The sequence below is a fragment of the Podarcis muralis genome, chromosome 8 (genome assembly GCF_964188315.1).
Source record: "Podarcis muralis chromosome 8, rPodMur119.hap1.1, whole genome shotgun sequence".
Classification (NCBI taxonomy): Eukaryota; Metazoa; Chordata; class Lepidosauria; order Squamata; family Lacertidae; genus Podarcis; species Podarcis muralis.
Window position 1 is genome coordinate 41837260 of NC_135662.1, and position 12897 is coordinate 41850156.

At 44.2% G+C, this 12897-nt stretch overlaps 1 protein-coding gene across 5 annotated transcripts in view; it reads left to right on the top strand.

Annotated features, from left to right (window-relative positions):
* The first annotated feature begins 5812 nt into the window (after nt 1-5812).
* Nucleotides 5813-12897, top strand: part of KLHL14 (kelch like family member 14) — a 62357-nt gene continuing 55272 nt past the window's right edge. For 2 of the 5 annotated variants that reach the window (XM_028737072.2, XM_077933069.1), the window contains exons 1-2: nt 6703-6983; nt 8074-9084. In XM_028737072.2, coding sequence (XP_028592905.2) covers nt 6829-6983; nt 8074-9084 — 1166 coding nt within the window. In that variant the 5' untranslated portion in view covers nt 6703-6828. Of the gene's footprint in view, nt 6421-6702; nt 6984-8073; nt 9085-12897 lie in introns of those variants that run through there. The other 3 variants (XM_028737075.2, XM_028737071.2, XM_028737073.2) reach the window with 3 other exon arrangements.

The window sequence follows — 12897 nt, forward strand, 5'->3', positions numbered from 1 at the left end:
CCAGTGTCAGTCCTCAGTTCTTTAACATGCTTAATTTAATGTTGAAATTTAGCAACAAGATGGTATTAGAGGCTGAAAGATGTGATGTGCTTAAGAAAACTACCAAATTAATAATACCGTGCCTTAATGCTGACTTTTCTTAATCATAGCAGTTAGCAATCCTGAAGATTGACATTCTTCATTACTCTTTTAGAAGGACGTAATCAAGATGAAGATATTAACCATGATCCCCTCACCTCCATTATAAGCCATGTAAACATTATGGTGGAAACGTTTTTATTATACTTATTTTAGACCAAGGAACTTATTGCCACAGGGTATCACCAAGCCATGAAACTTTAAAACAGGTCTGCAGAAATTGAGACCCAGCAATCCAACCACAGTCTAACAACCATGGTCTTTTAGACACTTGACATACCCTGTTTTTGCAGTACCACAAAAGCAGCAAAAGCAGGCTTTTGGAGCCCCGGGTAAGCTGACTCTTGGTCTGTGTTTCACTTGATGAATTAAAATTTGTTTTAAATTAATTTACCCTCTCCATAAATGGCAGTGATACTTGTTGCCTTGACGGTGGTTGTGCAATGTGGCCCTGCCTTCACCACCTCACTGTAACAGGCCTTACCCTCAAGTGGGAATTTGGTGTGGTGGTTTGCAACATTTCGGTCTGACATCTTGATTCAAAACTGCATCTGATGGTGTCCAAATGTGGATGAAAACTGTCTCCACCTCGAGAACAATCATGTCAGATTGGGTGACAATATCTCTAGAAGCATCTGAAAGCACAGAGAACGGACAGACAGACGGACAGACAGGCAGGCAGACAGACAAACCATTTTCCAAAATATATAGTGGATAAGTAAGTGGTTCCTCAGTTTGGAATGGCAAGTGGACATCAACTATTAGTACAAATTACAGTAGTGGTTTGTTTTGAAGTTGTCTTTGTAATGTGAAGTACAGCTATTGAAGCCACCAATTCATCACATCCAAGCTCACAGCTGCCATAGGACGGTAATTATTTTCAGTCTCTTCTGACCTAAGTCCGATTTCAACTGATGATTGGAACATGAAAGGTTCCATAAACCATTATCAACTGCCTAAGGCGTTCAGTTCCCCCACAGTTTCTTTATGTAATTTAGCTTTTTAAAGAATCCCATGAAAGTCGAGTGCTTCAGCATAAAAAAAGAAGATAACTTCCTCTCTGCTTGTGTGATTTCCTGCAATGGTAAGAACTAGGGGGGAAACCCTCCATAAAGCAAACATTTTATTTTCCTCGGCAATTTGGGGTGGGGGAAAAACTCCAAGAGGGGTCAAATCAAAATAGTGCAAAAGAATAAGCCATACATAAGTGGAGATATGTTTTGAATTTTTAAAAACACCCTACCCCCATGAAGAGCTAGTGGAATCTTGTGATATGTGTGATTAAGATTGGATAAATGAAGAAGGGATCAATTTTGAACTCCCTGAACCTGTTTTGTTTTGTTTTTAATTAATGACACAATGCAAGACAATTCCATCATGAACCTGCTGCATCATGCATGGCTTGGCCCTGAGTAAGTCTAGCTCAGTATGCTGTTGCCGTCTTTTATTCGAAACAAAGAAATTAATAGATTTCAGGTGTTCGTAAATGGCGGAACTTGTGGAAGGAATATGTGTGCACGATTTCAAGGGATTTCCAAGCATTGCCACTGAGGTGGAGGACATTGTGCAGATGGCCAGGCAAGTGGGTGGTGATGGCTTTGTTGATCTCATCCAGAAAGAAGTGGAAGAGTTAATTGAGGGCCAACAGGTATTGACTTTTGAAGAGCTGGAGGGACTGGTCAGATCAAGCTCCTAATGTGAGGATGAGGATAGTGAGCATGAGCCAGCAAGCAGAAACCTGCATAATTTTTTTTCAACTCTTCCAAGTCATAAAGACCAGTGACATCAGAGATGGAGCACAACTCATCACTATTCCTTCTCTGTCAAGGAACCAGCTTTTACTCACACTGAGCCAAACCACTGGCCCATCCAGTATCATCTATACTGACTGTGAATACAGCTTTCCAAGGCTTCAAACAGGAGCCTTTCCCAGAAATACCTGGATAAACATAGATATGGCATATGTAATCTTCTTAATGTAAAGTATACACTCTACTCTACTCTTGGTCAACAGCTCTCACAAATATGATACTGCCTGTAGTAAAACAGAAGAGAATAATTCCTTTAATTTCTACTGAACCCATTTGATATCTGGTTATTTTCATTGGTGGTCAGGAAAATGCTAGGATCTAGAAGTCGAAAGGAAAAATTTGTCTAACTGATACAAACTATTTGATGGACAGTTGCTGAGAACCCTGCATGTATTTGTATTTCGGTATTATGTTTATATATAAATTTGCTATCACAAAAACACATTTACACATTCCCCATGCTGAATGCTACTTGTTATACTTTGTCTTCCACCTAAAATGTAAAAGCAGCAGAGATTAAAACTGCTGATAGTGCTCAGTTGAATAGACCAAACACAGGAACCGATTTCTGCACCCTGGACTAGTTGTGCTAAAATTAATCTACTGCTGTCTTTCTATTTGAAGACAAATTTGGGGTGTTCCAATAGAGGTGTCCTCTAATGTACAAGAGAAGATTGTGTTCCAATTCCACTTTGCCCCTGCAGCCCTCTGTTCCACTTTATTGCTGTTATGCTTGGTCTCTCTGAGCCAGGATTTTCCAGGACACATGGGCTACAGTGGGAACAAAGAATTGGAGAAAACCAACCATTCTCTTGTTAGGAAGCTCTAGGCAAAGTTTGGGGTTACAGAAACTTGTGAACCAATTTTTCTGATTGGTACTCATATGTAAAATATACATCTTTATGCAACATGTTTGGCATGATATTAGATTTATGATGTTTCACTAGAATCATGTTATTATTTATTAAATGTGTACCTCACCATATAGCCCTGCCATAACTCCCAGATTGTTAAACATGTAAGATAGAGAGCTCATGAACCTGTAGCTCTGTTTTGCACAAAGTATGTCATGGGATTTTTTTGGTTTTGGTTTTTTTTTTTAGTGGAAGGGTGAAATTCATTATTGACGTTCTACTTATGAAATTGCTATCTTTGGGGGGGGGGGACAACTCTACAGCTGAAAGCAAACAGACAAGTAGTAAGTGTGGAGAACCTATATATGTGAGTGAGGGGCTCTATTGGTTCTGAAACCCTTCTTGATAGTACATTTCTGAGCACAATTCAAAGTGTTGGTGCTGACATTTAAAGCCCTAAACAGCCTCGGCCAGTATACCTGAAGGAGTGTCTCCACCCGCATCGTCTAACCCAGACACTGAGGTCCAGTGCCGAGGACCTTCTGGCGGTTCCCTCACTGCAAGAAGCGAAGTTACAGGGAACCAGGCAGAGGGCCTTCTCAGTAGTGGCGCCTGCCTTGTGGAACGCCCTTCCATCAGATGTCAAAGAAATAAACAACTATATGACATTTAGAAGACATCTGAAGGCAGCCCTGTTTAGGGAAGTTTTTAATGACTGATGTTTTAATATATTTTTAACCTTCTGTTGGAAGCCGCCCAGAGTGGCTGGGGAAACCCAGCCAGATGGGCAGGGTAGAAATAATAAATTATTATTATATTATTATTTATATCAGGTCCATAAATAAAACTCCATGGGATTTTAATGAACCCACAGTGGTTGCTTCATATAATATTGCCCCCAAAAGGAACGATGGTGATCAAAGTGTGGAGGGTAAACTTTGGACTTCAGGCCACATCATGTTTACTTTTGCAGTGACACTGAACACGCATCATTCGTTGGCATATGGACATAAAACCTAACTTTGGGGATCAATCTGGATAGCAAACAAAACAACTATTTTCCATTAATGAATAGGGAACTCTCATTTCTCAGCACCAAGAATGCAATGAAAAATTGCTAGACAGAACTTCCAGAGGGACTTCTTCACAACTTAAGGCAGTATAGGATTGTGTGACACATAATTTGTTATTTAATTATTTAATGTAATATAATGCAAAATGGCCTTCAGGGGTTATTTACAGCTATAAAAGAAAGTAATACAGTAAAGTTCAACAGCAATGGAATGACAGAAAAACTGCTATTCCCAAGGGCCTTAGTAACATTCCACAGCTGTTGCTATTGATGTGTATGTGTGTGTAAACGAGCATTCTGTGCTCCTGTTTTGGCACATCTTTAGCACACACCAAACATTCAGTAACACAAAACTGATCATTTTGCATGGGGTTATCTCCATCTTTCTGCTAGCTGCGCTCTTCTATAAAGGTCTCTGGTGTATCAGTGTGGGGTCACTAGGTGGTTTGTGAGGACAGGGTGCACTGAATACTCCCCTGTCCAATGCAGACTATGCCCTTAGCCTGTCAATGCAATATGCCAAGACACGTAATGCTACATTAAGAAAATGTACTCTTGTATAAATTACATTGCAATAAGTGTAAATTAATCTGAATCATTTGGCACCTTCATTTTCTTTATGATATCAGTTGCTGCACCGCAAAGTGGGTCTCCCCATTTCCTGTAAAATTTGATTTCCAGCTGGTTTCCTTCCATCAGCAGATGTTTTTGCATTCTTTTGTAAACTAAGAAGGAAGAAAATAAGGGCTAGTGTTCCAGATAAACCCCCTGGCATGCATTTTAATTACTAGAGCCTTATTAGTTGGGAATCTTAAGATTTTATCCCAGCTCCAACTTTCTGTGAAGTGCTTCTCTTCAAGTCTCCTTTAATGGGATTTTTATTCAAGGTCATATATTCCTTTTTGGGCATTTGGAGATTTGACAACAGAAGAAGAGAGCTATAAAAGTGAGGATGTAATATATCACAGGATCAAGTGTGGACAATTTGTCCACTACTCCAGTGCCTGTTGGTGGGAGGAACACACCAAAATTTCTTCAAAGACCTATGACTCAATTTAATAAAGCATCCACAAAAGCTGCACCAAACCACCACCACCTCCTACCTCGCCCTAGGAAATGAGTGGTGCAAGTTCATAAGTATCTCTAGATCAGGCAAAAAGTTGAAAGGCTCTGCTTGCTAAAGAGTAGGTAGTTGTTTTCCTGCGGTTTGGGTTAGGCTTCTGCACTGCAAAGTCTCTAAACTGGAAGGCGAATCTGGCAATATGCTAATCTGACAATAAAAAGTGACTTCTGAACCTTTTCTTTGCTGAGGAGCTGACAGTGAAGTACAGAGACAGTTGTCTAACCAGACAAAATGACAGAGAAAATATGCTTTCAAACAAGAGCATAAATTGTAGGTGGTGCAGATGAATCAAAGAAAAAGCAACAGCTATAGTACTAATATTATGCACTAGCCTCACTTTACCTCTGCTTCTTCATCTCTCTCCTTCACATATGCATGAATGGAGGGTGTACCCTGTCAAACTAATAACAGAGGGTTGGAGGGGTGACAATATCTCTTGTACTGAGACCAGACATTTCCATCACATGGGGCAGCTAGGGAGGGGAGGGGAGGCAGAAAACAAATATAGTGCAGTATGAATCCAACACCATTCTGTGCAGACACAAAAGTTTGCATATTGCACTGGGCGCTTGAAGATCATAAATCTATGCATGAGAAAGATGTAGTGGAAATTTTTTGGGGGGGATTAGAGTTTATTTTTGTCATCTCTGTGAGACAGCTACTCATTCATCCAGATCACAGCTAAGAAAAAAAGCTGGTCACAGAAATTAGCAGTTTCAGCTCAGCAGCAAAGTCGCCAGCCTGTGAAGGCAGAGAGAAATTGACTAATTAGCAATGCGCACTAAAACTTGACGGTTCTTTATAGAGAGAGAGAGACGAGAGAGAGGAGAGAGAGAGAGAGGCAGAGGAGGGGGTCGCTTTCTCCCCTTCTTTCTTCCAAAGATGTTTGAAATCGCAGTCATTTACGCTCGACAATTTTTACAATAGCCTTGAGCCATAATTTTGCGAGTCTCTCCAGCATCCATCCCCCTGTATGGTCTCTCTCCACCGGCCATGCACGACCGTTTCTCTCCCCAACCGTGGATTTCCTATTACTCTCGTTACGACTCACTGAGCCCCAGGCCCAAGGATAATGATGTGTTGTTTCTTGGTAGCATAATTTGTCACACGTACATTTTTTCTTCTTCTTCTCTTGCAGAAAGCTCTGCGCGCGCTCTCTCTCTCTCTTTCTCTCTCTCTCCCCTTCTCCCTCTCGTACATTTTCTTGCTGTTGCTAATTCATGGTGATCAAATGATGTACGACAAAATAAATTGTAAAGAGTGACTGCTTGGAGTTGGGCACCAGAAGGTTTTTTTGTTTTGTTTTTTTGTTTTTGTTTTTGGAAGGAGCGATCAAACCTTTAAAAAGGAAGGACAATTGATTTTTTTTTTTAGGGGGGGAGCTTAAGTGAACCTTTACTTTGGCAGCTGGTTGTGGAGCAGGTAAGTTTCTGGCCTTCGGTCTATCCGTCTTGAGTATTTTCTCTCTCTCGTGGCTTGTTTATTGTCGTGAAAACGGGGCGTGTGTGTGTGTGTGCGTGTGGTTTCCGTGGGCTTAGAAGTATGTGGCGATCGGGGTGGGGGGCACTTGTGTTACACGCACGTCTTTGGAGAATAAACTCCGATTGCAAGAAATGGTCAAAGGAGGAAGAAAGAAGGGGAGGGCGGATGAGAGGTGTGTGTGAGGGGGGGGGGGAGGAATGACCGGGTCCACTTAAAGGGAGAGGCTCTTGGAGATTTCTGAAACCCCGACTGTTGGGAGGCAAGGGAAGTGACCGGGGAAGGGGACCTCCCTGCCACCTGGCCACAGGCGAAGACTGCAAGCGCTGCCCACCAGAAGGGGAAGCTACAATGGAAGTAGCAGCCCTCGCCGGGATCCCGCAGAGAAGCCGTGGCGGCGGCGGCGGCGGCGCTGGCTGTTGCCGCGGAGGGCTCGGCTCTGCCGGAGGCGGGCGACGGCCAGCGCGGGTCTCTTTCCCCTCAGCGCCAGCAGGTGCAACTCCCAGGTTAAGGCTCGGTGTATTGATTCCCCTCAGCCGCCGCCGCCGCCCTCAGAGTCCAGGCGACTTTGGCTTGGGCAGCTCCGGCTCCTGGCGGCGCAGGGGCACTTTTCTCCGCCCGCCCGCCTCTTCCTTCTCCTTCCCTCATGCCCCCCAATCTCTCTCTCTCTCCCCCCTTCACATCCACCCACCTCCCCACTCGAACTTCCCAGAGTTGCCGGAGTTAAAGCGGCGCCGCCTTCCGCCCACAGGAAAAGCAACCCGCGCAGAATCAACGCCAGACCGCGGGGGGACTCGGCTCGGCCTGCCTCTCTCCCCGCTTTGCCCAATGCAGTGCAGCACGCGCAGCGAGAGGCGGCCGGAGTTGGGTGCACACCGCTGCCCCCTCTCCTCTCCTCCTCTCCCACAGACGAGGACATTCCTTCCTCTCCCCCCCCCCCCCCGCCCTCGCGGTGCTGCTTCAAGGCGAAGCGTCTGGCGGTTCTGCAGACGCCGTCCCTCGCAAAGGCGGGAAAGGCGCAGTTTGGGGAAGGGGAGGGGCATCCGACAGGGGCATCTTCAGGCAGGCTGTCTGAAAGAGCGGCCTGGCCGCCCTCGACTTTGGCAAAGGGCTGCGTGGTTTTTCCACCCGCCCTCTCTTTCGTCTGGATAGTTTCTCTGAGAGTTTAGAGCCCAAACTCTACCCCACCTTCCTTTCCCGCCTCCTGCGAAGGGAGCAGCAGCAGCAGCAGTGTGGCGCGCAAGTGGCGCGCGCGCCTCCTCCGCTCCTCCCGGGTTGAAAGAAAGTAGTTGCCCACGAGCCGTGTCCCACCCCCGCCCCCCGCCATTTCGGGAGGGAAGCAGCAGCGCTTGCTGGAGATGAAAGCCCAAGCCCCATGGCGGGGGGAGGGCAGCACACCGAGAGTTTTAAGCAGCCCCAAGCCCGCCGTGGCGGCGGCGGGGGCGGCTGAGCAGGACGCGTCTCGGTGCTTGCGATAAGGATGGACACGCCAGGCCTGTGAAAGCTCCGCGTTTGTTCTTGTGTGCCCCCCTCCAGCCCCAGCCTCTCAACCACTCGTTTCCTCACCCCACCCCGCCTTGCCCCCTCTTTGCCCAGGTCGGAGGAGGCTTTCCAGGCAGGTGCGCTGAGGTTGCCCGCCATGTCCAGGTCCGGGGACCGAACGTCTACCTTCGACCCGAGCCATAGCGACAACCTGCTCCACGGCCTCAACCTGCTGTGGAGGAAGCAGCTCTTCTGCGACGTGACCCTGACGGCGCAAGGCCAGCAGTTCCATTGCCACAAGGCCGTGCTGGCCTCGTGTTCGCAGTACTTCCGATCGCTCTTCTCCAGCACCGCCGGAGGAGGAGGAGGCGGAGGCGGAGGAGGCGGCGGGGGGAGCGGGCACCACCACCACCACCCGCTGGGCGTCGGACCAGGTGCTCAGGACGGCCTACCCCCCAAAGAGCAGCAGCAGCAGCAGCAGGAAGAGTCCGGCACGCCCTCCTCGTCCCCGGAGGACAAGCTGCTGGCCAGCCCGCGGGCCATCAACAACCTGGTGCTGCAGGGCTGCTCGTCGATCGGGCTGCGCTTGGTGCTCGAGTACCTGTACACGGCCAACGTGACCCTGTCCCTGGACACGGTGGAGGAGGTGCTGTCGGTCAGCAAGATCCTGCACATCCCGCAGGTCACCAAGCTGTGCGTGCAGTTCCTCAACGACCAGATCTCGGTGCAGAACTACAAGCAGGTGTGCAAGATCGCCGCCTTGCACGGCCTCGAGGAGACCAAGAAGCTGGCCAACAAGTACCTGGTGGAGGACGTGCTGCTGCTCAACTTCGAGGAGATGCGCGCCCTGCTGGACTCGCTGCCTCCCCCCGTGGAGTCGGAGCTGGCGCTCTTCCAGATGTCCGTGCTGTGGCTGGAGCACGACCGAGAGACCCGCATGCAGTACGCGCCGGACCTCATGAAGCGCCTGCGCTTCGCCCTCATCCCGGCCCCGGAGCTCGTCGAGCGGGTCCAGTCGGTGGATTTCATGCGGACCGACCCCGTCTGCCAGAAGCTGCTTCTGGACGCCATGAACTACCACCTGATGCCCTTCAGGCAGCACTGCAGGCAGAGCCTGGCCAGCAGGTAAGTAAGAGAAGGCGAAGCGGGCGGGGGGGTCCAACTCAGATAAAGCCTCATACTTTGCATTGGATTAGCTGCGTGTGTACATGAAACTTGAGGTTCAAAAGTTGACTTCAGCACTACAGAGCTGTGAGCAAAACAGGGACAGCGCCTGGCTGAGGCGGTGGGTTGAACACACCCTCCCATAGGCACTGGATGAAAATAGAGAGGAAATATATATTTGGGGGGGGGGACACTATAGCAACAGCCACAGGGATATCGTGGCTCAAAAAGGAGCCATGGCTTAGATATTTGGGGCCCTTTAAAGATGCTGCAGCTGTTTTGGATAGTCACTTCCTACTGCATCAATAACACGTGCAGAAAGTTTGCAGACAACTGAAGCTGAACCCTTATGTGGAAGGAAGTTACATGGGGACCTATTTCTCAGTAGACCTATATAGGATTGTGCTGTAGATTTCTGCTTGTGCTCTTGTGGATGAGCTTGTGATAAAGGATACAGGTCAGTCCCACTTGGATGAAAGTTCGGGCTGTAGGGAAAGTTCAAGCAAATAGCTTGCCCTGTTCGAGACCTGTCAAAATGTATGAGGAATTGCACCCACACTTTTCTGGAAGATGCTTTGTTGATACAGCCCATGGTGAGGTGTTTTGAAGAAAGCAAAGTACTTTTAAAATTTATTTAAATTTGTTTGATTTAGGGGAGGGGAGGACAAAAGGAGAACACAGTTTTGAAAAAGGAAAGGAAAACTTCAGTAACAGGTTGTGATGTTCTCCTTAAGTGTTAAGCTGCCCAGTCACTGAACTACAGTACTTGTTAGAGGTGCAGTGCACAGCAAACAAGACTGGTGTCAAGGGAAAGTGGAATGTGTTGGATAATTTAAGAGATGTCTCCTAAAATACAATATGGGGAGAAAATTGGATGGGCAAACAGCCATGGCTTAGTAGCATCAGTTTTAAATCCCATTATGATCTCCTTGGGCCCTTTCTACAGGGATGGTATCTTGCCAGCTCCTCATCTTTCTACTGTGGAAGTTACCACAATTCTTTCTGATATAATGCTGTGTTCCCATGATACTACAATGCAATGTACAAGTTATATTTAACAGCAAAAAGTACAACTTAAAATGTGTTAATCATTAACATGCTTCACATTATTCCCAGTTTAATGTTTCACCTGTTTTATAAAACAATCCAAATACAGTGCAGATGTCTGGGTTTACATCTAGCTCTTAAAGTACTTTCTATGCTTACTTATAATACTGTCATTGATAAAATGCAGGTATTACCCAGGAATAGTCATGATGTCATACTGTTTGTGTTTGTGACATCATATATATTTTCCTGTTAAATGAGTGAATGAACCATAATGTTGAAAACAAAGGGCAAAATCCATAATAAAAATCTTTTAAATTGCTACTATGGGAAATGAAAGAGATGGGAAGTGTTTAATATTATATTTTTGTGTGTAGCTATGCCTCTTTTTGTTGTATGTATTAATATTAATGTTAAACTGAAAGTCTGCACATGTCACAAAACTTTTATTTTGTCTTTTTAATATATGGTTAACAGTGAATTGTTATTAAAGTGGCATGATGGAAAAGAGCATTGTGAGATCCATAGTGTTTTGCATATTATGGTGTTTTATTTCCCTGTTCAGAACTTAACAAAAACTCCATGTTTAACTTAAACATTTAACTTTAGCAGATGATAGCTGCAGAGCTTCTGGCTTTCTTTGTCTCTAGAGAGGCTTTGTAAAATATCTAGCTACACTTTAGTGTATCTTAGTATCAAGTATTAGGAAAAAATGTAACAGGAGCACTAAGAAATATAAAAGCACATTTGAGGCCTTAACAGTAACATGTCTGGCAACTGTCTCTAGGATAATATTTTGGCTTTCGAAATACAGACTACATTACCTACTTCAGCCTCAATTCTGCACACCACCTGGGACATGATGGGGTTTGTGTTGTGGTGGATTGCTGAGATACCAGGCTGTTTGGTTCAGTGCAGATACCTTCCAGCTTCACTGGTCCATATCATTTGAAGGATATGTAGTGGTGTTCTGACCACTGAATGTTTACAGGTGTCAGGGATGCTGATACTTCTGCAGCTGGAAGCTATCTTTTTTCTTTAAGCAAAAAATGCACAGAACAGACATAGTCTGACCTTATTATGTAGTCATTAAGGCTGCAATCCTATACCTGCTTACCTGGGAGTAAACCCCACTGAACTAAATGGGACTTCCTACTGAGTAGATATGTATGGGCTTGCAGTGTTATGGAACTATGGGTTGAATCCATCTATGCTATATTCAAAGTAGACCCATTAAAATTCATGGGCCTAAGTTAGTCAAGCCCATTAATTTCAATGGGTCAACACTGAATAGGACTAACATTGGTTACAACCCAGTATTTCTCACTTTTGTACTCAAATGTGGATACTGATTTAACTTGTTTGTTGCACATATAACATTGTATGGACATATTGAAAGTATTAAAACAAATTAACCTCTGTAGTCATATTAAAACTTTACTCTAGATATTATCATTGATATCCATTAATGATCTACTCTTGTATCTTGATAGTTTGACTTTCTTTAATATTCCATAATTATTCCACGATACTGTCTAGCATATACACAAAAAGATAAATAAATCAAAGATGTTCATAAGCAAAGCAAATTTTATATGCACCCGATTAAGGTTTTTTAACTGTTCCATATGACTTAATTAAAACTGAAGAAATTAAATATAAAATTTTAAACTAAACAAATGATGATCCTTGAAAGCTTGACATTAAATGAAAGAGATTCTTTAAAAGGCATGGGAACATTATTTGGAATTATTTGGGGGAAAGCATATTTAAAACTTATTGAATAAAGTAGTCTGATAGATAGAAATGAATATAGAGAATGATTTCCAGACATGATTATTGGTTTCCAGAGAGCAATAATGACATAGGTAAATTAGAACTACATGAAATGTTTTATGAGATGTTGATAAGGGATACTTATGAATATGGTTCTTTTTAAAAGAGACTAGTTTCTTTCTGAGAGGTAAATAGTTAAGTGGCATAGACATCTGCTTAGTACTCTATAATGAAGTAACATAGAATTAACACACCTGCTCTTAAAGACTGATTAACATCCTGCTGCAGACTCCCATTTACTTTAATGGGGGCTGTATCAGGCCTTTAGCATAATTTGATAACTGTCTTCCTGATTTGCTTAAAATTACACTTTTGTTCCTAATGCACTACTTAAAACTATTGCATGCAGATGCTTTGGGATTTGCCCTATTTGCAAACTTTAAACTCCCACTAAAGAGAAAGGGTAAAAAGCCAAAAGCCTGAATTATGATTCTCAAGTTGCTCTCTGGAAGTAGTAATTTTATGTATCTTTTGCAGTGCAGCCCTAAAATAAGATAATACTGTTATCACTGCTGCAAAACAAGTGCACATATTTGAAACTATAATACCTTTGATGATGGTCTGTCTCAAAATGAAATCCTTCAATGGATGCAAGACCATAGCCAACATTTATTACATTTCAAATGCATTATATAGATCATACCAATATGCTAGTTCTAGAGAATCAGTAGTAAAGTAAGATATACTTTTCACCCATAAAATGTAAATGTTTGTTCTAAAAACTATGGAAAATGTATTTTTCCATAAGAAAGAAATCATAAAATTTCAGAGTTTAGAGGAATTTAATCCTAAGAATTGTATAAAGAAGTACAGCTTTATACCCTGTAAAGTGCTGAATATAACATGCATGATTTGCCCCCTCCCCTCTCTGCTTTACACACAAGGGGAGGA